Source organism: Budorcas taxicolor, chromosome 8 (assembly GCF_023091745.1).
Source record: "Budorcas taxicolor isolate Tak-1 chromosome 8, Takin1.1, whole genome shotgun sequence".
In the NCBI taxonomy this organism is placed as follows: Eukaryota; Metazoa; Chordata; class Mammalia; order Artiodactyla; family Bovidae; genus Budorcas; species Budorcas taxicolor.
The window spans coordinates 66,780,652-66,804,437 of record NC_068917.1 but is presented as its reverse complement, the minus strand read 5'-3'; the positions used below and the strand labels follow the sequence as shown (position 1 = coordinate 66,804,437).

Genomic DNA, 23,786 nt, shown 5'->3' with positions numbered 1-23,786 from the left:
GAATACACCACCCTTATGGCAGAAAGTGAAGAGGAACTAAAGAGCCTCTTGATAAAAGTGAAAGAGGAGAATGAAAAAGTTGTCTTAAAACTCTAACATTCAGAAAACTAAGATCATGGCATCCTGTCCCATCACTTCATGGCAAATAGATGGGGAAACAATGGAAAAAGTGACAGACTTTATTTTCTGAAAGCCAGAGAGAGAAGAGGACTTGTCTGAGGTCATACAGCAAATGAGCAGCAGATCTAAGACCAGAAGCCAAAAGGCCCAGGTTGCCTGGGCAATGGTAATCTATAGCTGGCAAGACCCATGGTAAAACTGTGGGGCTCACCACCACCTGCTTTTCCACTTCCTTCTGGACACTCAGCTAGACCAAGGTCCCCCACCACCCACCCCACTGCCTCCTGCATCAGTGGAGGCCAGAGGTGGAACTCATCATCTTCCATGGTCTGTCCCCTCCCCGAGCTTGGCCTGCCAACTGGAAGATGCCAGTGTGAATCTGAATCCACCAGACAGTGAAGTCACAGGACATAAGCACCATGGGCTCCCGCGTCACTGCTTGGAGGGGAGACACCCAACTGGAAACCACCACAGTGGATTTTGTAAAAGTCAGAACTAAGCCACGACTATGCTAAACCACTGAGATTTTATTTAATTGCAGTCAGCCTACCCTTGATACATTAATACACACACACATTGCCATATCATTTTTATTTTCACAACTCAATTTACTTGAGCCAAAGTACAATAAATGCTTCAAAACCCAGTTTAGGGGCAACATGCTCTGGCTTACCATTGGTCCTGGGGCTCCATGCTCTCCAGGTTCACCCTAAAACAGGGAGACATAGACCTGTCACTCAGATGAACATGGTCAGCAGCAGAAACAAAGATGGGATTTGAAGCAGACATGTGCTTTCAGGGTCTGGTGGAATAATTACCTTTCGGCCCCTCAGCCTTTCCAGAGGAACATCCCCCGTCAGGATGGCACCTGGCTCTCCCTTCTCACCCTGTAATTCAAAGAACCTTTCGATGAAGCTGGGCCTCACCTCGCCACCTTATCCACAAGCTTGCCGCCATTTCTTTGGCCTTCAAACCGCCTCTCCAACCCCCCTGCCCTGACATGACCTCTTGCTGGAATATTGCACAGCCTCCTAAGGGGTTAAATATCGTCTACTCTGTTGCCTCCATGTACTTCAGTTACTGTCTGAAAGCACAGGTTGGGGTCCTGCAAGCCCCTCCAAGGCTCCTGCTGCTGCTTGCTCAGCATCCCCACCTTAATTCTCCAGGAATCTCAATCCTCAAGGTCTACCCCACCTCCGGCTGTATGCTCCCCACTGAGAACCTCTGGCTCCTAATATTAATATATTTGGTGGCTTGTGTTCTCGCCTAAAATCCTTATTCTTGTTAAAACATCTAAAATTGGGAAAGCCATGAGAGCATGATCAGTGGAGGCTTCTCTCAACACAGGGGTCCTGAGTCTTGGAATTTTGCCTCCAAGCTCCAGGCTCCTGTACAAATACTCACCTGATCAGGCAAAGTTATCTCAGTTGCTGGGACATAGGGGAGATGGGGAGACTGGTGGCTGGGACACAGAATCCTGCCCCCAGTCCTGCACTCTGCAGGGCTACCTACCATCCCAGGAGGCTTTCAAGAAGATAAATGTCCAGAGAAAGGCCAGGGAGAGGAGCCATTCAAGGCTCTGGCTCCGAACTTCAATGCTGGCCCCTGAAGAGCTGGGCTGGACCACACGAAAATCTCCCTTCAATGGCGCTGGAAGCAGCCAGGGCAGTGGCGCCAAAGCAATCTGAGCAGCCTCTCCTCTCTGTCCCCCACGCCCACACTTGATATTTGGATCTTACCACTCAACTGGTGAGGAAAAGCGGTCCTGAGCATGCCAGCAGCAAGAAGAAGCAAGCACAAACGCATTAGAGGTAAAGCCAGAGAAAGTGCGTTTGCCGCAGAGGTCAGAGCAGAGCTGTCTGGGTGTTCTTCCCAGTTTTCAGGGTGGCAGGGGATTGGGGCAGGGACGGCAAGTAGGTCCTTCTTGATCCACCTGACCTTGCCACATGGAAAACAGAGTGTTTAAGGCAAGAGCTGATCTGATTTGACCAGGCTTCTCGCAAGCCAGAGCTGCCTTGGCCCCACACCCTCTCTGCAGGCCCAAGGCAGCAAAAGGCACCCCAAGACAAGGTCTCATGTAGCGTTAAACTCAGACCGAGCACACTGAATCCTCCGCCCCCTGGACTGTGGTCCAACAGACACTAGAAACTCTCTCCACTTCCTTGGGGCTAGTGTGAAATGGTTTGGGAAGAAAGGAAAGAGAGTAGCTAATGGTCCTTTCTCTTAGAGACGCACCAACCATCCCTGACATCCCAAGGCAGGCTCAGGGTTTCTCCTGCTGGCTTTGTACAGACCCCCATTATAGCAATAACCAGTCTCTCTGTGGCTCTCTGCATCTCTGTTCCTCACATCTTATCTCACCGCTCCTAGCGCCTAGCATAGGAACCTGGCTGGTACATCAGAGGGAATGGATGTAAGCAGGATGAGTATATAAATGGGTGGATGAACAAATGAATCCAATGCAGAGTCACTGCAGTCTATTTATGAAAACGTTACTCTCCCCTTACCTATAAAAACCAACTGGGAAATCAATTCTAAGAGGCAAATGTGGAAGGGTACAAAAGTCATTTCAATGTCCTAGGAATCTCAGGAAGTGCTCTGCATGCTAAATATTTATTCCAAAACTTCCGGACCAAGACTGCTAACCAACTGCAGAATGCCCCAGCTGATAATAATCATAATCATTTAATAGCATAATAAGAATTTCTAAATGTTAGCATTCATTGCATTCATTACTCACACATCCTTTCATCCAGCAAATATTTTGAGTGCCATTCCTGTAAGAGGCACAGTGCTAAGTACCGGGGCCACAGAAAGGGGAGTGGATGTGCCTGCTCTCAGGGAGTGAACATTCTAATATGACAGCTGGGCGGAGGCAATTAGACGAAGCACAGAACTCGTGGGAGTGTTGGCTGAGTTCTCTTTCCAAGGATGATGAAAATCTATTTCTCCATGTACCGCACCTGCACCCTGAAGGAATCCTGAGATCATGAAAGTGAACAGCTGGGGAGTGACTGCTGCAGGACACACTGTTTCTTCCAACATGATGAAAATGTTCTATAATTAGGTAGTGGTGGTGGCCGCATGACCTTGCAACTATACTAAAACTCACCGAATTTCACAATTGAAAGGGGTGCATTTTATGGTACGTGAGTTATATCTCAAACTTTAAAAAAGTTAACAGCTACTTTCAACCCATTTGAAATATTTAGCAAATTCTCCCACCCACATACCTGGCCCTTCTTACCTGTTCTCCTTTTAGTCCTGGAAATCCAGGCACGCCAGTGTCACCTTTGGGACCTCTCGGGCCCTAGAAGGAGTTATGGGAGAGTATTTGGCTGTTTGTCACAATTAAAATGCTTTAACTAAACAAAGGTTTCTTTCTTTTTCCCCCAAGAGTAAAGGAACTCAGAGTGCCAGTGGAAGTCACAGTTACGATGTTTTCCTAATTTTAAGTGGTCTGGAAGTTGTGGTCTGGGGGCAGGAAGACAGCATCGAGTGTTAGGAGCCCTAGAGGCCCCATTCTCTTTGAACTACGGTTTCCTCCAACGGGCATCACGGAAACGGCCTTGCCTGCTGCCTCTGCTCCCCCATGGGCCCTTGGGGCTGTCCTGCAGCCCACTTCCCCCATCATCCATCCTCCATGATTCCCACCCCCTCCCTGGCTCCCCACTACCTAAGGAATGGGATCCAGGCACCTTCGTCTGACGCCCAAAGTGATCCCAGGGGCTCTCGGCACTTCACCCTGCACTCCTGTCACTCCACCAGGGGCGAGCCTGTCCCCTTAGCCTCTCTGCAGCCACCTCTAACCCCCACCACTGCCTCCACTATTTCCTCTGCAGAACCAAACTCTGCACATCCGGTCAGAGGTGACCTCTTCTCAACTCCAACAGACACTCAAGATCTGTGACAATGACTCACACAGCCAGACGTCTGCCCCAAAAAAGGGGTTCAACACTTTTTATGTAATTTAGCTTTTCACAAGTCCCTTTCTTCTGGGTTAATTCAGTGGCCCTCAAATATTTGTTATTATTTTTTAGCAGTGAAACTCTTTTCATTCCTTTTTTCAAGTAAAGTCTTAAACAAAAGCCCAGTATATAAAATACATCAAATGGAGCCTTGTTGGTGCCCTGGATCCTGCTTATTTGGCCCCCTCTTTACTTTTCAAGTGGCCCCAAAGGCTCCTCTGAGAAGCCCAAGGCTCCCTCGGGAACACAGAACTAGGCATTCAGAGGCAAATGTGTCTGGAACGCGCTCTGGTTTTGGAGCAGCCAAGCTGGGCCTGGAGCTCAGTGGTCTCGCCTCCTCTTCCTAGCTGAGAGGCCTTCCCTGTGGCTGTCACCCTCTCCTGTTTTTAATGTCAAGTTCTCCTGTATTTTTAGTGTCAGCAGAGCATCAGTTCAGTTCAGTTCACTCGCTCAGTCATGTCCGACTCTTTGTGACCCCATGAATCACAGCACGCCAGGCCTCCCTGTCCATCACCAACTCCCGGAGTTCACTCAGACTCACATCCATCGAGTCCGTGATGCCATCCAGCCATCTCATCCTCTGTCGTCCCCTTCTCCTCCTGCCCCCAATCCCTCCCAGCATCAAAGTCTTTTCCAATGAGTCAACTCTTCGCATGAGGTGGCCAAAGTACTGGAGTTTCAGCTTTAGCATCATTCTTTCCAAAGAAATCCCAGGGCTGATCTCCTTCGGAATGGACTGGGTGGATCTCCTTGCAGTCCAAGGGACTCTCAAGAGTCTTCTCCAACAGCACAGTTCCAAAGCATCAATTCTTCGGCGCTCAGCCTTCTTCACAGTCCAACTCTCACATCCATACATGACCACTGGAGAAACCATAGCCTTGACTAGATGGACCTTAGTTGGCAAAGTAATGTCTCTGCCTTTGAATATGCTGTCTAGGTCGATCATAACCTTTCTTCCAAGGAGTAAGTGTCTTTTAATTTCATGGCTGCAGTTACCATCTGCAGTGATTTTGGAGTCCAAAAAAATAAAGTCTGACACTGTTTCCACTGTTTCCCCATCTATTTCCCATGAAGTGATGGGACCGGATGTCATGATCTTCGTTTTCTGAATGCTGAGCTTTAAGCCAACTTTTTCACTCTCCTCTTTCACTTTCATCAAGAGGCTTTTTAGTTCCTCTTCACTTTCTGCCATAAGGGTGGTGTCATCTGCATATCTGAGGTTATTGATATTTCTCCCAGCTATCTTGATTCCAGCTTGTGTTTCTTCCAGCCCAGCGTTTCTCATGATGTACTCTGCATAGAAGTTAAATAAGCAGGGTGACAATATACAGCCTTGACATACTCCTTTTCCTATTTGGAACCAGTCTGTTGTTCCACGTCCAGTTCTAACTGTTGCTCTCTGCAGAGCATATGCTCCTTTAAAAAAATAGAAAACCTCAGAAAATATAAAAAAGTAGAAAAAGAAACCACTTGTAATTCTACCATCAATGACAAATTTCTGTTACATTTTTGATAAATTTCCCTCACCTATCCTGGAAGCAGCACACACGCCACCAGTGGCATTTAGGCCTTTTCAGAACCGCACTGTACAGAGAAATGGTGCAGATTTCACTCTGGAGCCTTGGGCTTCAGAGCAGGCTCAAGCATTTACACTCAGCTGATCACTTCCTACATGGAAATGCACTTTCACCTTCCATGGTGGAAGCCCCATAGCATGGTGCACAGACCGCTAATTACTGGACTTGCAGGCTCTGATTCCCCCCTTTCGGTCCCCCATCACCACCATCCTCTCTCTCTAGGAATTTTATCTACTCTGACTCTCAGTTCAGCTCAGTCACTCAGTTGTGTCCGACTCTTTGCGACCCCATGTACCGCAGCACGCCAGGCCTCCCTGTCCATCACCAACTCCTGGAGTTTACCCAAACTCATGTCCATTGAGTCAGTGATGCCATCCAACTATCTCATCCTCTGTTGTCCCCTTCTCCTCCTGTCTTCAATCTTTCCCAGCATCAGGGTCTTTTCAAATGAGTCAGCTCTTTGCATCAGGTGGCTAAAGTTTTGGAGTTTCAGCTTCAACATCAGTCCTTCCAATGAACATCCAAGACTGATCTCCTTCAGAATGGACTGGTTGGATCTCCTTGCAGTCCAAGGGACTGTCAAGAGTCTTCTCCAACACCACAGTTCAAAAGCATCAATTCTTCGGTGCTCAACTTTCTTTATAGTCCAACTCTGACATCCATACATGACTACTGGAAAAACCATAGCCTTGACTAGACAGACCTTTGTTAACAAGGTAATGTCTCTGCTTTTTAATATGCTGTCTAGCTTGGTCATTACTTTCCTTCCAAGGAGTGAGTGTCTTTTAATTTCTTGGCTGTAATCACCATCTGCAGTGATTTGGGAGCCCAGAAAAATAGTCAGCCACTGTTTCCACTGTTTCCCCATCTATATGCCACTCTGATGCTAGCTACCTGAAATGACTGACTGATCTACTCGCATTCATAGGAAGCCAACCGTGGGCTCCAATTCTGGCTCTGGCTGGCCCTAGGCTAGAGAGAGATGAACAAGACCGGACCCTCTGCAAGCTGATCATGGTACAGTTGAGGAAAAAAGAATAGGGGCATAAGTAACTGTTATTCAAGGCAGAAAAGAGGTGAAAATAAAGCCCTTTTAGACTCAAAGGTGGGAACAATCACTCTGCTGCTGCTGCTAAGTCGCTTCAGTCGCAGTCACTCTAGGTGGGGGCAAGCAGGAAAGGCTATGTGAGCAAGGACTACTAGAGCTCAGCTGTGCAGATGGAGAGGAACAGCATTCCAGGTGGGAGGAACAGAATGTACACAGCCACAGGGCACAAAGGAAGATGGCTAATGTGGTACTCACTGGGAATCCTGGCAGCCCAGGCATGCCCTCGGGGCCCTGTGACACAGAAAGACAAAGAGACAGCTCAGGAGCAGCACTTCCAGGCCAGCAGGAACCTGCACCCCAGGGGCTCACTTCCTCTAGCACCTCCCAAAGGCCCAAGCATGTCCCCACCCAGTGGGCCTCATGACCCAGTCCACAGGGAGAGGAACCATGCGGTCACACAGCTAGTTGGCACGGAGCCAGGAAATGCTCAGAAGCCTGGAGCCTCTGCACCCCCAGTCAGGACTCTGGGCTCCCTAAGTCCCAGCCTCCCCCACCCCCAACCACTCCTCCTCCTTCTCGACCTTGGGAACCCCTGGGGCAATGAATGCAGTTCTTGCCCTTCACAGATCCTCTCAGAAGTTCCCAAACTCTGAGGCCTGGGCCCCAAGGATGTTGCTGGGGTGTTTGGGGTTAGAAGTGGGGGCAGTTGGTGAGACTCAGTTCTCTTCCCTCAGCGAGAGGGAGAATTTTAAATGGCCAGATGCTTTAAAGGCTCCAGGAAACAGAAAATTTGTGGTTCACTCCACATGGTGCCAGGACACGTTTTCCTCCAAGCCCAGTTACCCACATAGCTATTGAAGGCATAAGAGTTTGGCAGAATATACATACAGAGATATAACTGAACGACAACAACTTTCCCAATGCACAGTCATCCCCAGGTATCTGAGGGGTGTGGGTTTCAGGATCCTCTGTGGATACCAAAATCCTCAGATGCTCAAGCCCCTTACATAAAATGGTCAGCATATAACCAATATACATACTCCATATACTTTAAATCATCTCTAGATTACTTATAATACCTAATACAATGTAAAAGCTATGTAAATAGTTGCCAGCATGCAGCAAATCCAAGTTTTGCTTTTAAAAACTTTCTGGATTTTTTTTCAGCCTTTTTTTTAATCCAAGGTCGGTTGAATACGTAGATGAAGAAGCAACAGGCACAAAGCACTATATACTAATACACATACATATGTAGCGTTCATACGAAAAGTGATGAAAGTGAAAGCCGCTCAGTCATGCCTGACTCTTTGTGACCCCATGGACTGTATAATCCATGGAATTCTCCAGGCCAGAATAGTGGAGTGGGTAGTCGTTCCCTTCTCCAGGGGATCTTCCCAACCCAGAGATTGATATAATGGAGTGGAAAAGCATAAGGCTGCAACTGGGAGGGAACTATCTGAATGGGAAAATCTTGATCCTCCCTTAGAGACACCCTTGAAGGCCTCGATTTGCCAAAGAGAAACCCAGGGATTGAGACAGAAAGAAGATTCTCGGGGTGGCAAAGAGAGAAGGGGTGCGGGCAGACGAGGCCCAAGGACTCAGAAAAGAGATGCCAATTCTTAGATCTTAGGCTGTGTTTTGCTTTAGAATTAAGCCACCTAATGCTCTAAACTTCCAAGAATTAGAAGAAAACTTTGTGAAATGACTTTTGCTTCTTTGCTTTAGGGTTTGCTTATTGGGGTGTTTTGGGTGGTTCTAGCAGAAATCAAGGAAAGCGAGCCCCATTAGATGTAGGGAAGAGACAGTGAAACGACCCATGAACTGAGGCACACGGCAGGAGACACTGGCTCTAAAGGAATCTCTCAGATATTTGGTTTCAGGATATATACTGCAAGAGCCTTGAGGAGAGAGCTTCCCCAGGATGTGGATGGCAGGGGTTCAGGCCAACCCCACTGGGGACTGGGAACCCAAAGCTTTCAAGGCCAGAGCTCTTTCCTCTCTCCCCAGCTGTCACCAGCAGATGCGGAAGATGCAATGGGAATCCACCACATGGGCTGCAGGAGGAAGCTTCCTTCCTCTGAGAGTCTAGTGTGTCACAAACTGACTCTGGACTTGAGGAAATGAGGTAGCTTCTTCGTGTGTTTCTGATCTCCAAACGGGGCCAGGAAGACTGAAGCCGGTCACATTGCCTCCTCGTGTGCCAGTTTCCCCATTAGCAGTAGTCTCCTCCCCTTCTGGGAAATGAGACCACGTAAATAAAAGCAGGCCCAAAGCATTGCTCAGACATCAATTAACTTGTTAGTTATGATTCTCTGATTTCCATTACACATATTTCTGATGCAAGGGACTGGAAGCTTCCACAGCACTGGACAAAAAACTCCCAGCACAATCAAGTTAATGTTGCAGCAACTTCTCAGAGACACAAGCTCTCTTTCCATTCTCCTTTGAGCTCTGTGCTTCAGGAGCCCCAAATTCCAAACCCACCCAACTTAGTTTCAACTGGGGCATCTGGGTAGGACCCTCATTCCAGGGCGGCTGTGGATACACACCGGAGGCCCGATGAGCTCAGGAATATCCGAGAAATTCATGAATCCTTGGGTGATGTTGGTCAAAGACTGAAAAGAGAAAAATCAGACAAAGAGACAGAGGGTGGCACATATTCCACCTTGTTCCTGGCAGTGAGGCTTTAACTGAAGTCACCCTGCTTGGCAGATGCAGGCAGACACTTAACAACACCCACCCACGGCCAATACACACACTCCACCCACTTCTTAAGGTGGCCCTGAGCCACTTATCTCTTTTCTTTTTTGATTAATCTTAAAATTGCACAGTATATGAATGTCTTCTTTCTTGTATAATTTTAAATATTAAAATTTTATAAATTTTTATAATTTAAAATATATACATGGTGAAGGAGATAGTGAAGGACAGGGAAGCCTGGCATGCTGCAGTCCATGGGGTCTCAAAGAGTTAGACACGAATGAGTGACTGAAACAATTAATATTATATTTATGTTATTAATATAATTATAAATTAATACTAATATTAATACCCACAGAAAATAGTGTTGTTGGGCTGTGTGTGTGCGTTTTATGTGTATCTGTCCAAGTGGTTATTTTATACAAATGGTACCAGGCTATATGTATTACTCTTCAACTTGCTTTTTTTACTCAATCATATGACATGGAGGTCTTTCCATGTGGAAATTTTCAGTATGAACATATTAGCAGGTTGCCAAAGAGCTGTCTAAAGGGACTGTACAATTTATACTTCCAACAAAGAGGTTTTTCTATTTCACCACATTCTTATCTACATTTGGTATTTTTGAATTATACTTAAAAATCTCTAGTCATTGTTTTTTTCAGTTATTTGGAACTTTTCGTCTTTCTGTCATCTACCAGTACAACGTTATTTTTCTCATAAGGGCCACGATTTTTCACAAATGTGATGTTCTAATGTCCAGTGGGCTGCGATCGGGTCCCAGCCCACATCCCAGTCTTCTCTACAAATTTCCATCACCCTCCACACACTCCCATGCCCATCAGCTCCCGGGGCCTTGGATACACCCATGTTTTTCTATTCTGCACTTCGGCTCTGAGAGTTCCGACCTCCTGAGTTCTGGAAGACCTGTCCTCCACACCTACCTGGTAAATCCTGCTTAGCTTTCAAGTCCCTTTTCAAAGGTAGTTCTTCCAGAAAATCTGTCTTGATTTCTCATATCCTAGACCATCTTTCCTCCCTGGTTCCCCCACTTATATTCCTTGCCTGTCGGTTACAGCTCTGTTATACTTATTTTCCTGACTGCAAGTGCTGCCAACCAGAAGAGAGGACTGGAGACACACTATGTGAGACAATAGAGGTATCACAGTAGGCACAGACAGATGGCCCATGCTGGCAGGCAGAAACTCCAGCACCAGATGCCAGCTACACAGCCCCTGCATAACTAGCAGCCCTGAAGGCACTGAAGTTGTGGACAACCCTCCCTCCCCTTCAGCAAAGCCACAAAACACATAGCCATGCTCTGACCTGGTGATACTCACACTAGACAGGACCTCAATGCGCCCTGGCGGCCCCCTGGGCCCAGGGGGTCCCACAATGCTGGCTCCGTCCATCCCTCTGTCACCCTGGATGTAGCGGTGAGAGAGGGAAAAAAATTCACTATATATGGATAATGCTCCTAGAACCAGGATGAAAACTTCTCTCACCCCTACTGCAGATCTATGACCTCACCTTAGGTCCCCGGTCTCCTTTTTCTCCTTTGGGACCCTGGCAAAACAAACAAACAGTCTTTGAATTTTTTTCTATTCACTTTGCCCACTTTCCATCTACCCTTCCAACTTGCCATCTCTCCCCAAGCTCTCACAAGGATTTTATCCCTGATAATGGCAGCAAAAGATTAAGGGCAACTTCCCCTTACGGAGTCAGAGAGAAGGAACATCTCAGACAGCAAGAGGAACAGAGGTCCTCTCCTAGCACTGGCTGAGTGTTCTTTGACCCTGAACCTCAGAGCCCTCTGCATCTGGGGGATGGGGGAGGTCTTCCTATTCAATCATGGAGGGGGCAGTGATGATCTCCTCTGTGAGGCTCAGCTCCTCCTGTACTAGTGTGCTCAGCTCTGGGTACCACTTGACAAACATAAGGAGATCCTGGGACTGGTCTTCTTGAGAGAAGAATCATAGCAGAAGATGGACCACACCTCCCTGGGGGGAGATGTAGCGGGCAGGGGTACCTGTTAGGAGCATGGGATTCTGAAATGGGCCAAAGTGTGAGTCTTGAAAGGGCAGCAGAAAGGAGTCAATGAAGCAGAGATGCTTGATGGTTAGGTACTGGGGAGACAGAGAAAGGTAATTTTCAAGTTTTCCCATATTATATCTTGTGCAAAAGCTCGATGCTGTTCCTCAAAGAAACAAGCTATAAAGAGCACCTGACCTCCCCACAGCACAGCTGGAAGTTGGAGGCTCAGAGAGTGGGAATTATTGAAAGTAACAGAGCAGGACGGCGCCCCACAGCTTCCCCACTCCAGCATGACAGCATGACAATCCTCAAAGTGAAGGTTTCAAAGGTCAACCTACACTTGACGCCGTTGGCCCAGAGATGGGCTCGTGTAAGTGCCTGATGCTTCCTGAGCCCTCGGTATCCTAGGGAAGGAAGAAGAAGAATTTCAAATCTGACTCCCAGACACCACCTTGTGCCAGGTATGGTGCTGGGAGCTGGGGCTCAGCAGGGAACCAGCAGCACCATGGCGTCCAGTTAGCTGGCCTTTCCAGTCATCTGTAATGCATGTTGCTCTTTAACCACAGGGATGAAGGAAAATACCTCAAATACAAGTCCTGTTGTACATCCAGGGCCTGGGGGCCCAGGGGGTCCAGGAGGCCCTGGGGGTCCCATGACCCCAGGAGCGCCAACTTGTCCATTTTTCCCTGGGGGTCCTGGTAAGCCTCTGTTGCCGGGATCACCCTGTGAGGAAGGGGACAGGCTGATTATCTAGTCTTGGGTTCATTCATGGAAGGAAAAACATTCACACCTGAGTCAGAAAATTGTTCTTTGAATTTCATTAGATGGATGGATTCTCCAATTGGTGCTGCTTAATGGTACAGAAACAGCTGTCTTGCCAACTGACATTTTACTTGGAGATAAGCTGACAGCACTCACTGAATGCTTTTGGGTGGAGGGAGTGACAGAGGAGAAAACCTGGCAGGTTACTCACTCTCCTCCAGCTCCAGCTGTTCCGCCTTCCCCAAGCACTTCCATCCAGATGCTTTTCTCTGATCCATGACATTTACATGTTTAGTACTTCAGCCCAACAGTTCAATTATACTAAACCCAGAGAGACAGGAAGAAGGAGGAGAAAAATTTTCTTTTTCAATTTTTACCTTTTCACCAACTGAGCCATTAGGTCCTCTAGCTCCCTGAAAAAAAAAAATGATGGCTGATTATATATAATATAATAATATATCTTCCATTAGGTACGTTTAGAAGAAAATGCAGGATTACAGACACTTAAGTAACAGGACATTAAAATGGAACTCTTCCTGGGCAGTTTTGACTGATGTCTCAAACCTGAGCCCATTACAGTAATTGTGAGTTTGCTAGGCAGGTCATGCTGAAAGCTTGTGAAACCCATTTTTCAACCATTAGTTGATTACCCACCTCAAGACTGAAAAGCAGGAGCTGAAGATGAACCAGGGAAAGGTTGTAAGGGGAGGGTTTCCCTGGAGAGCCGTCAGTGCACTGAGCTGGACCCTCTCTCCACCTTCTCAAGATGGAAGTAAGGGGAGCCTCTCCTCCTTGAAGCCAAGAAAAGGGACTTCAAGAATTTGATATGTATTCCCTAGGCTTTTGGATATGATGGCTGACTCTCTTCTGGAAAAATCTGAAGACCAAAATCCGGCTGGAATAGTCCCAGAATTGAGGGGGAGGGTCTCTAAAACAGCTTATGTGTCCATCACCAATGGGGGCCACGGCAGAGGTTTTCTAGGGTGGTAGATGTGGATCCCAAGGTAAAGAGCCAGCTGTGAGTTCAAAGCAGAGGGGAGGACCAATGGGAGCTGATGGCCAGGAGTGGTCAGCCACAGGATACACTGCCTTACAGCAGAGGACTGCAGTCAGGGGCCCCCAGCTGGAGAACCTCCAAGGAGACCACCCAACCACCCTCAAGAGAAGAAGCCAGAAACCGCACGGCCACACAGAAGGCTCTCGACACCATGACAAAGCCACAGACTAAGGCTGCGCCTTCTCCCAAACCCTTCTTCCCCTTCCTATATCAAATCCATGGAAGTGACAGAGTGGATAGTTCCAAAACAGTCATGCTCAAAAATTAGATGGCGAGTGACACTGAGCCTGAAACAGTAAGGAATGCCAATGAGAAAACACAGGAAGCTGAAGTCAGAGGCTTCAGCCATGGAGACAAACCACAGGGAGAAATATATCACCAGGTAAGGGAAGAGTGGAAGCCAAGAGAGCAGACTATGGCTCTGATAGATAGAAGCTGACATTCCGGAGCTAGATAGCCATGGAGCCCTGCCCCTCTCCCCTCACCTTCCATTTTCACTACAAGAACAGTAAGAGTTGTTTACTGAAGCAAAGGGATATGGCAGAGCCCCAGGTGGCTGGCAGGCTCTGGGAGGTCCAAGGGTACCCCAAACACCTAAGATCAGCTGTTGAGGAACATCCTAATCCTCCTGTCCTAAAACCTTGCAGAAGTAGCTACCACCCAACTCGCCAGTACTTTGTATAAACAGAAGAAGAACACAGAATAAAGAGGGATTCCAATTTCTAAAGCATAACCACACAAGCAAGAAACCCTACACTTCTGAGCAAAAGCAACACTCTGAAAGAGAACAGCGTCAACCATGGAATGTCTCCTGCAGAAACAGAGCTGAGAACACAAACCAATCAGAACTCTAAGTAAATACTATGTACTCTCAGGGAGAAAAGGGAGGATATTATTACAGCCAAGAAACAAGGACAAACTATTATGAAATAAGGACAGTAGTTATGGAAAAAAATCAATTAGAGATCTTAGAGACAGATATGTAACTGCTGAGAGGAAATACTCCATAGAAAGGTTGAATAACAGAACAGACATACTTAAAGAGAGAACCACAGAGTGAACCCAGCTACTCTATGGGCTGGCGGGAGGAGAGGAGTGCTTGCAAAAGGAAGCAGAGGTTGCTGGGGTCCTGCTGCTTCCCTGCCTGCCAACCTGACCTGGGAAAAACTGTGATCTTACATCCAGAGCAGAAACAGAAAGGATTGGGTTCCAGTTTTGCTACCCAACCTGCAGGCCACAGTTTCTGTGTCTGCTTTTCTTGGGTGTGACCAGCCACCATTGTCTGCTATCCGATGCAATTTGTCCTTGAAGGAAGTACCATCCTTATGTATTTTTCCAGTAATAAGTCAAATCTCGGTCAGAGATACTGTGAAATAGAAGTTAACTTAGCCCAGTCTCTTGATTTTTGGACTCTATCCTCTGAAAACATTATTACTGTTGACTCCATTCAAGAAAAGGATGTGCATAAGGTGAAAACCTGTACTTTTTCAATTGTCTTTCTGACTTTTCAAATCAAGAGTACATCTTGTAGCAGTTTCAAAGGAAGTTCCAGAAGATATGTTAGACCTTGATTTATCTGTCTCAGAAACAGATGATTTTATCTAGCTTGTAGGTATGAAGAGAGAGTATCTGGGCCCATTTCACTGGCTCACAGATTTGGTGACCACCATTTTGGAATATGAGTAGATCTGTTTTGGGATGGAAGAGCTTATCATAGGTTACTGCGACCTACATGAATAGGCAGAGTCAAAGCAGTAGCTCCAATTTAAAGGATCAGCAAAGACCCCATAGCTAAAATGGTGAAGGCAGACTTCACTCCTCAGTGAGAGAACTGTGTGGTGAGGCTATGCGCTGTCTTGGAATTCCAGCCAGCAGAGTGGCGAGTCTGAATATGATGATGGTATGGAGAGGCCAGTTCTACAGCAGAAACACTGTGAAAGAACCAGGTGTGGGAGTGCTGCGTGTTGCAAAATGGTGGTTTAGGATTTATGAGAAATCCTGGGGACTTTGCTGGTGTCCAGTGGCTAAGACTCTATGCTCCCAATGGAGGCAGCCTGAGTCCACCCCCTGGTCAGGGAACTAGATCCCATGGGCTGCCACAACTAACAGATCCTGCATGCCAAAACTAACTGGAGATCCCACATGCCTGGTGCAGCCAAATAAATAAATATTTTTTAAAATTCTGGCTCATTATGGTAGCTGGGTTTGCTAAGGAAAATGTTAGGCTTCATCACATAACATCAAGGACCTTTTCAGTTGTGGTTTCTTACTTACTGCCTTATCAAGTCTGCTGGTTTTGTGTATAGTGTTACACTGATAACTTCAATTTGTTACAATTAAAATCGACTATGCTCTATATGGTTTCATGGAGGCCTACAATTCAGATTTTTTACCAAATACATTTGATGATTAAAGAAGATATAAAATAGGAAATCCAGCCAATATCATAGCATTTAATTGAAACAAGCTGTTATAAGCTCTAAACCCTTACTAGATCCTACTTAAGACCAGCTCACCACTCAGGTTCTTGGGAAGGGGTACACTGTTCCTTACTACACAAGATTTAGAGAATTGATCGAAGCCAATTTGGGACTGGTTGGAGAAAGGGAAGGTGATGGTCATTTACTTGCATTCCTCACACATCTCATGCAAAAGCTGGTTTTACAGTGCCCAGCAATGACATTTCAGTAGCTCAGTGAGGTTACTCACAGCCAGTTACTGGGAGCTTAACAGTCCTCAGCAATTCTGAGCACTGAAGAAAATCTGAAACATAAACTCTCTTCTGCCTGGGCATCCCAGTGCCTTTTGAGACTGAAGAATAACATGTATTAGTCAGATTATGAAAGAAGGGAAAAAATGACAACCATTAGTCCTAGGTCTGTGCTGAAGACGGCAGAATCTACAGTGTAAAAGCAGAAAGAAATTTTTTAGAGAGCCATTTCCAGTGTGTTCTTCAGCAGCCTTTCCAGAACCATTCTATAGCTGAGAAAGCAAGCCATCCCCTGCCCATTCCTTCATGGGCTAAAGATCTCAGTGGCTGCTCATCTTAATTTGGGAAAAATAAATTATGGAATATTCCTATGATCAAACTCAACACAGAATAATTTATTTGATGAATTCTTAATGACATCCACATTTTGATGACAATCTCACATTTGAAAATGATTACCTATAACAATATTATTTCCAGCCAAGTAAACCAAATCTTATTCTTCGGGGTTTTCAACTATCTAGACTGGTCTGTGTGTCCTGCAGGTGAGAAGAGAGGCTGATGTCCTGGTAACAACAAGGAACGACCTCCCTGCAAGTGTCCACCTAGCCGTGGAGGGCACTGCCTGGGCAGGAAATGAGTCCTCTGGCATTGGAGGCATGTAAACTGAAGCAGAGATCAGAGGAGACTCAAGGATCACCCGTATCATTGGATTTTATGTGGTCTTACATCCCTGAGATTATTCACTTTCTTCCGCATGTTTTTATTTCACCTTTAGACTATTCTGCTTGGTTTTCTTTGCGGGGGTGCAGGTAAGTGTCATGTACAAGCTTTCCCTTCAGCTCTCCTGGAGCAAATTTCCAAGTCTTTCTAGAATCTGCTTTTTCTCGACCAGAAACCATCATAGACACACAGGGCAACAAATTAGATCTCATAGCAAATTCCAGGAAGAAAAAAGTGATTTATCTGCCACAGTTATTCTGGGCAAGCCTGCCGCTTTTGTGCATGACCGAGTATCTGGGCAGCTGCAGAGTGCGCCTGCACGGGTGTTTGCGGGCGGATGTGGGCGTGGTCTTGGGCATTTTTCAGTCTGAGACCAGAGCAGCGAAGGGTGTGGAGGGGGTAGAAGTGTGAGGGGAAGGGGTGCGGGGCAGGGGCAGGGGAGCTGGTAAGAAGAGGAGGGAAGGTGAGAGTAGTCTTGTAATGTTTCCTGCAAATTTTAATTTCTTATGAAAGAGCTGGTCCATGTAAAACGAGTTCTGTAAAACTCGACAATTGTTTCTTCTTTTTCTGAGAAATGAGCTTTCCATGAAAATTGAGTTACTGTTTCAATTAAATACACTTGAGAGCTGACTGAAAACGGAAATTCAGTTCAGTGGCGATGGGGGTGTCTAGGGAGTCAGCATTTCCCACAGCTTTGTCCAGGTGGGGTACACAGAGGGTCTCCACTCCCTTAGCCATGTGGATGAACCCTCCCTCCTCTGAACCCTACTGAAGCTCAAGACTACATCTCTAGAAGGAAGCTCACCTTATCTTTATTGTCTGCGTCCGCAGAACACAGCTTATCTCATCAACCAGGCCAGGAACACAATGGGCAGGAACCCCACCCCCGCAGCACCAAGTGGACTTAACAGACAGAAGACTCCACCGGTTTATGGAGAAGGAGGAGAATGAAGGCGTGTGAGACTCGGAAATGGAGGATTCATCAAACTGCTCACAGAAGCCTGCGCTAGATTCTAAGGAGACACAGACAGTGCCTCCGCTCTGGTTGTCAGAGTAGGGTGGGGAGCAGACGGGTCAGCTAGCAGCTACAGTGTCCCTGGCTGGAGGGGTCCCAGCAGAGTCGACATTGAGCTAAAAGCAAGTGGAGGAAGGAGGGGTGCTTTCTACTCACAGGGTCCAGGAGAGCCTCCCAGATGCATGTGAACTGGGCACAGGAGGGTGAGGAAAGGGAAAGGACAGGGAGCCCCGCGCAGAGGCCAGGAGGTTGTGCAAGCCTGGGGCCTTTCAGTAGAGCTGGCTGGCCCAGAGGCAGGTGTGTGAGCGAGCAATGGCAGGGAGCTAAGAGGCAGTCAGGAAGGGACTCGAAGATCTGCACTCAGTGAAGGCTCCATCCTGCAGGCATGAGGGAGCCACTGGTGCTTTCTCCGTGGAAAGACAGTGAGTGATGAGAGCTTGCTCCGGAAAGATGGACTGGCAGGTGGGTGGAGGTTGGACTGTGAGTGGAGAGAAGGGGCATCAGTGAGGGGCCTGATGCCACGCTGTAGGCAAGGAAGAATGAACGTCAGGTCAGGGCAGAGAGAGGGGAGAGATATGTGGACTTAAGATTGGCTACTCCTGGCCACGGATTCATGGTGGCAGGAAAGGAGAGGAGGGAGGAGTTAGAGAAGACTCTGTTTTTGAGTCCAGGTGACTGGGCGGATGGTGGTGCCATTCTTGGAAGCTGGGAACATGCAGGAGTAGATGGGAGAAGATGCTGAGTGCAGGTTTGAGTATAGAGAGCCCTAGGGAGAGACATCCAGCAGGGAGGACCAGGATGGGGTCAGAGGCAAGGTCGGGCTTAGAGGACAGAGGCAGGATGAGCCTGGTGGTTCCCTATGCAACATCCCTCCCCCTCTCCTCGTACCTTCTCCCCTTTCATTCCAGGAAGACCGGAGGCTCCATCAAGTCCAGCTTTTCCCTCGGGGCCCTGAGGAACATCAAGGACAATCAGCCTACAGTATCTTTGATAAGTTATCAAATACGAACCCTCTTTGGAAAAGGAGGCCAGAGCTGAGAAGACCCAGCGGGTGAGGCCGGTGGGTCTAAAGCCTAGTGTCAGTCTGTAGCGGAACAACTTTCCTGGCCACAGCTCGGCCACTGCTGGCTGTGCGCCTGTAGACGAGTGTCCTTCACTCTCTGGGTTGTGTCTTCTCTTCTGCGGGGCAGTCGGGGGCAGGGCTGGACTAGATCGTCTCTGGGGCCTCCCACCCCAGGCTGAGCACTGATGGACTATGACTCCGAGATTTTACATGAGCCTGTTATTTCCTACACAGACTAAGATGAAGCAGTGAAACAACGTGTAGGATGATATTTTCGTTGTCTGGAGTCTTAGTAATAGCAATGTCTTGGCTGAGGAGGATTTTGTTTACAAATGCCAGCTAGCTGCTCACGCCTAGCCATAAACCTTAGCACTGGGGTCTGCAGTCTGGGGTCCCTGGCTAAAGGAAGCCCCATGGGTACAGAGCGGGGGCAGGGACTTCGGTAGCTTACCGGGGGACCAGGTTCACCAGTAGGTCCATCTTCTCCAGGAGATCCAGGGGGTCCCATGAAAACATCAGTTCCTGGTTTTCCTGGGATCCCGGGTAAGCCAGGTGGGCCTGGGGGACCTGGAGGACCCTAAGAAACACAGGGCAGGAGGGGACAAACGAATATGTTCCACTAACTCCATTGCTGACAACAACCCTACAGGTAGAGACTGGTGTTGCTCCTTAGAAGATGGGGAAACAGGCTCAGTGAGATGATGTGACTTGCTTAAGAGCTCACACACACAGCTAATTAGGAGAAGAGCTGAGATTTGGACTCAAGTCTTTTTAAGCCCATTATATAATGTTTTCTCCCCAGATGTATGTATACACTAAAGATGCAATTTGTTGGAATTCTGAGGCGCTCTACTTTAGTTTTCTGATTACCTGAGAGGTTAGTCCAAAACTGCCTATTGTTAGAAAGTGAAAGGGTTAGTCATCGGTTGTATCCAATTCCTTGTGGCCCCATGGACTATATAGCCTGCCAGGCTCCTCTATTCATGGGATTTCCCAGGCAAGAATAATGGAGTGAGTTGCCATTTCCTTCTCCGGGAAATCTTCCTGACCCAGGAATCGAACCCAGATCTCCTGCATTGCAGGCAGATTCTTTACAGTCTGAGTTAAGGCCTATTGTTAAGCCTTATTAAAATACCCCTGCAATGTATTAGTCTTTTTAGCCTGGGGCTGGGTTCGCTGATGCCACCAGCTTGGATGTTCTAAGTGGGTCCTGTCCCACTCATCCAGTGAGTCCTGAACCCTTCCAGCCCTGTCATGACGAACGGGTGGAAAGGGAGCTGAGCAGAGCCCTCTAGGTGGGGATTCTTGACAGGGGCTCAGAGGAAGGGATGGAATGAGGTTGGGGCTCTGAGGACAGATGCATGAGATTCAGCTGAGAGGAGAGGTGCTCCCAGGGGGAAATCTAGAGGGACCCCTGGGGGCCCAGCCTTGGGCAAGAGACCAAGAGTTGCCAAGGAGGCAGAAGGAGTGGTCTGGAGAGGTAGAAAGGGGGCTGCCTCAGGGTAGGGAGGGTTTTGAGAAGGGTCTGGACATCAAAGTGTGAAATGCTTGTGTAGAGAAGAGGCCAGCAGGTCTCCGTGATGGGTAAGGGGGTTGGGGGCAGAGCCAGTGGTAGAGGTGAAGGTCATGGGCATACCTGCTGTGAAAGAGCTGCTGGAGAAGGCTGCCAGGGGAAGGAGGCAAGTGTAAAGTGGGGCTCCTGACTATAAACTAAGGTCAGACTCACTTAAAACTGACCAAAGACGGAAATGCCGAGCATACATAAATGTAGATGGGAAGTATAGTGAGTCCCAGGAGCCCACCGTCAGCCTCAGCAGTCATCTACAGAGGCCAAGCTGGTTTCATCTGTTATCAATCCCTGTGTCCCCCCTCCTAGATCCTCATGAAGGCTGCCCTCCCCTCGCTACCCGACACCAGGCCTTTTAACCCTTCACACTCACTCGTAACAGCTCCTCACTGGGCACCAGGTCACCAGAGCCAGAGCTGACATCCAAGCCCCAGCCCAGGCCGGAGCCCTCAGCCTCCATTTCCACCTGCAGAGAGAAAAAGCTCCACGGCTGGGTTTCACCATCATTCTCCAAGGACAGGCATGCCACTGAGAGCTTTCCAGTATTCTGTGCCCCTGTAACTGCTGCTGCTGACTTCCCTCCTGGCTCTTATGCCCGGTCCCCTCCATAGCTGCCCTCCTTCTTCTCTCCCTCCCAGCTGTGCAGCCAACATACGGCCAGTGCTCAAAACACAGGACACTTTCCCAGCCTCTCATCCTCTTTTCCTGCATTTCCAACCCCTACTCATCCTTCAAGGTCCAGTTCCATGGTCACCTCCTCCAGGAAGCCCTGCCCAACCCCATTTTCAGAGAGAATTCATCTCTCCTGATCTGTGTTCCCACCAGCCTCTGTGAAGGTCTGGATTTGGCCATAGGGCCACATGGCTTTGAAGCTCAGTTGTCTGTATCTGGTGGCCCTGCTAGGCTAGGACTCCAGAATTGGCCCAGTCCTGAGACACCTCTGGGTGCCCAGGGTCCATCATGAGATCTGGCACCAAGAAGGCACTCAATGTCTACTTGTTGAATGTCATCAAATTCCTCCAAAAACAAAAGGAAACTTCCCAAACACCTGTCTGGTACTTAATTCCTGAGGATGGGAACCAGGCAAAGCCTCCTTCAATCATCAAGAAAGGAGGATCTGGATTAGGGGTTAGAGCTAAGTCCGGGCAGGTTGTGCGCGTATGGGTGGGAGAGGGGAGGTGATGACATGGAGGTGGAGAGACAGTTCGGAGGCTGCTGTCGCCATCCAAGGGATGAGGAGGCGCTGCACAGCTAGGCTGAGGGGCTTGGGGACTGCCTGGATCACGGAGGGGGAGAGGCACATGAGAACACTTCCTGGCTTCTCTCTTGGTGATCAGGAAGATGGGGTACCATTCCCAGAAGAGGGGAGCCCTGCAGGGAGAGCAGGCCTAGGAGCATGGTGACAAGTTCAGCTTGGGGTGTGAGGGACCCAGGGGCCTTTCAGGGCACAGGATATGAAGGAGCTTTATAAACATCAAGCTCCTGGGCTTCAGGAGAGAGTCCCGGCACAGGAGTGGGCACTGAGCCCTGACTGGAGGGCACTTGAGAGGAAGAATCCTCTGTAGCTGTTTTGTGCATCCCTGGCCCTGGCACTTTGTGATGAGCATGGGTAGGAATCTCACCGTGGGTTCAGTAGGCCCAGCAGGTCCAGGGGGGCCAGGAAACCCCTCCTCAGCTTCACCCTAAAGAGAACAAGATGTCAGTGGAGCATCGGGCACTGCTTCCTCCTGTCCCCTTCTCTCTCCAGAAATTATGCTCCTCTTCAGAGGCGGCTTATGCAGGAGTTTTATATACCTCATTTGTTGAGCATGTACCACACGCCAGGTAAAATTTTCCAGGTATTAGCTCATTTGATTCTCACCACTTCCCAGGGAGAAGGTCTACATCCCCATTATACACACGAACAGAGAGAAGGGTGTGGCAGGGCCAGACATGGGTGTCCCTCTCACCCATTACCTTGGGTGAGTCTAAGATTCAAAATCATCCAAAAGATACTTCAGAGTGGGTGCTCCTGTTACTGTCTTTGTTGTGTTTTTAAACCATTTGCTGAGGAAGCAGGGTACCTATTTCAGCTCGTCAGATTCCAGACACAGGCACTTAGGGTGATGTATCTTTACAGGTTACATGCCAGGACGAGATGCTGCACGCTTGTCTTTCCCTTTCTCCTTTCTCCCCCTCTCTCTTCTTTTTGCTTGTTGCTTAGACACTAAGTCATATCCGACTGTTTTGTGACCCCATGGACTGTAGCCCGCCAGGCTCTTCTGTCCATGGATTTCCCAGGCAAGAATACTGGAGTGGGTTGCCGTTTCCTTTTCTAGGGGATCTTCCCGACCCAGGGATTGATGCCGCGTCTCCTGCATTGGCAGGCAGATTCTTTACCACTGAGCCACCTCTCTTCTTAGAAATTTTTAAAAATCTCACTGGGAAAGTCAGAAGCACCCTTGGTGGAAACACCACCATATATTAGGAACCTGTCAACCACCACAGTTCTGCTACTTTAAGGCCATACTTGCTGACATTTAGAAAGGGTATTTCCTTCCCGGGCTTTTGTATGTATCTATTTTTAAATAGTTAAGACCACTGCTACTGCTAAGTCACTTCAGTCGTGTCCAACTCTGTGTGACCCCATAGAGGGCAGCCTACCAGGCTCCCCGGTGCCTGGGATTCTCCAGGCAAGAACACTGGAGTTAAGGCCACACAGTATACTGAATTTCATAACCAGCTTTTTTCACTCAGCATTATACAGTAAGTATTTTCTTGTCATTAAATACTCCTAGTAAGTTTAATTTTAATAGCTGCATAATGTCCCATTATTTGAACATCCTTTAATTCAGTTAACTCCCTTATTGTTGGCTAAACTGTATCCAGTTTTCTTTTTCCATTAGGGACAATACTAAGATTAACATGTACAGAAAGCTTTTTTAATATGACTACCTCTTTTAGGATTGATTCCCAGGACAGAAGTATCTGGGTCAACAAAATGCAACTTACGGTGTTTATATGTGTTGACACAGAACTTCTCAGAAGCAGTCAATCACTGACACGGCCACCAGCATAGCTGGTCTCCCCAGGCCCTCACCAAACACCAACTTCTCAAAGCACAAAATATAAAGGATCTAAGGACAACTGAACCAGGCTGCCCAACAAATCAATGGCAAAAAGAACAGAGTAGGTGGGAGAAAATCGTAGACTAAAAGAGACTTAAGAGACACATCAACCAAACAGTGTAGACCCTGTTTGGATTCAGATCCAACCTAACCATGAAAAGGCATTTTTAAATAGCCAGGGTATTAGATGACGTGAAGGAACCACTGTCAGCGTTCTTAGATGGATAATGACATCCATTATCACCCACTGATGGATAATACTGTGGCAAAAGGAAAAAAGGTCCCAGATCAACCTTTTAACAATACATATTAATGTGTTTTTGAGTTAAATGATA

At 47.8% G+C, this 23,786-nt stretch overlaps 1 protein-coding gene across 1 annotated transcript in view; it reads right to left on the bottom strand.

Annotated features, from left to right (window-relative positions):
- COL15A1 (collagen type XV alpha 1 chain) overlaps nt 1-23,786 on the bottom strand; it is a 101,835-nt gene that overhangs the window by 22,915 nt on the left and 55,134 nt on the right. The window contains exons 12-25 of the mRNA XM_052644510.1: nt 21,967-22,026; nt 20,718-20,810; nt 19,229-19,354; nt 18,603-18,665; nt 12,587-12,622; nt 12,030-12,170; nt 11,786-11,851; nt 10,944-10,979; nt 10,754-10,837; nt 9,263-9,328; nt 6,969-7,004; nt 3,368-3,430; nt 939-1,007; nt 794-829 (exon numbers count right to left, since the gene is read on the bottom strand). Of these exons, the coding sequence (XP_052500470.1) occupies nt 794-829; nt 939-1,007; nt 3,368-3,430; nt 6,969-7,004; nt 9,263-9,328; nt 10,754-10,837; nt 10,944-10,979; nt 11,786-11,851; nt 12,030-12,170; nt 12,587-12,622; nt 18,603-18,665; nt 19,229-19,354; nt 20,718-20,810; nt 21,967-22,026 (975 nt within the window). The remainder of the gene's footprint in view (nt 1-793; nt 830-938; nt 1,008-3,367; nt 3,431-6,968; nt 7,005-9,262; nt 9,329-10,753; nt 10,838-10,943; nt 10,980-11,785; nt 11,852-12,029; nt 12,171-12,586; nt 12,623-18,602; nt 18,666-19,228; nt 19,355-20,717; nt 20,811-21,966; nt 22,027-23,786) is intronic.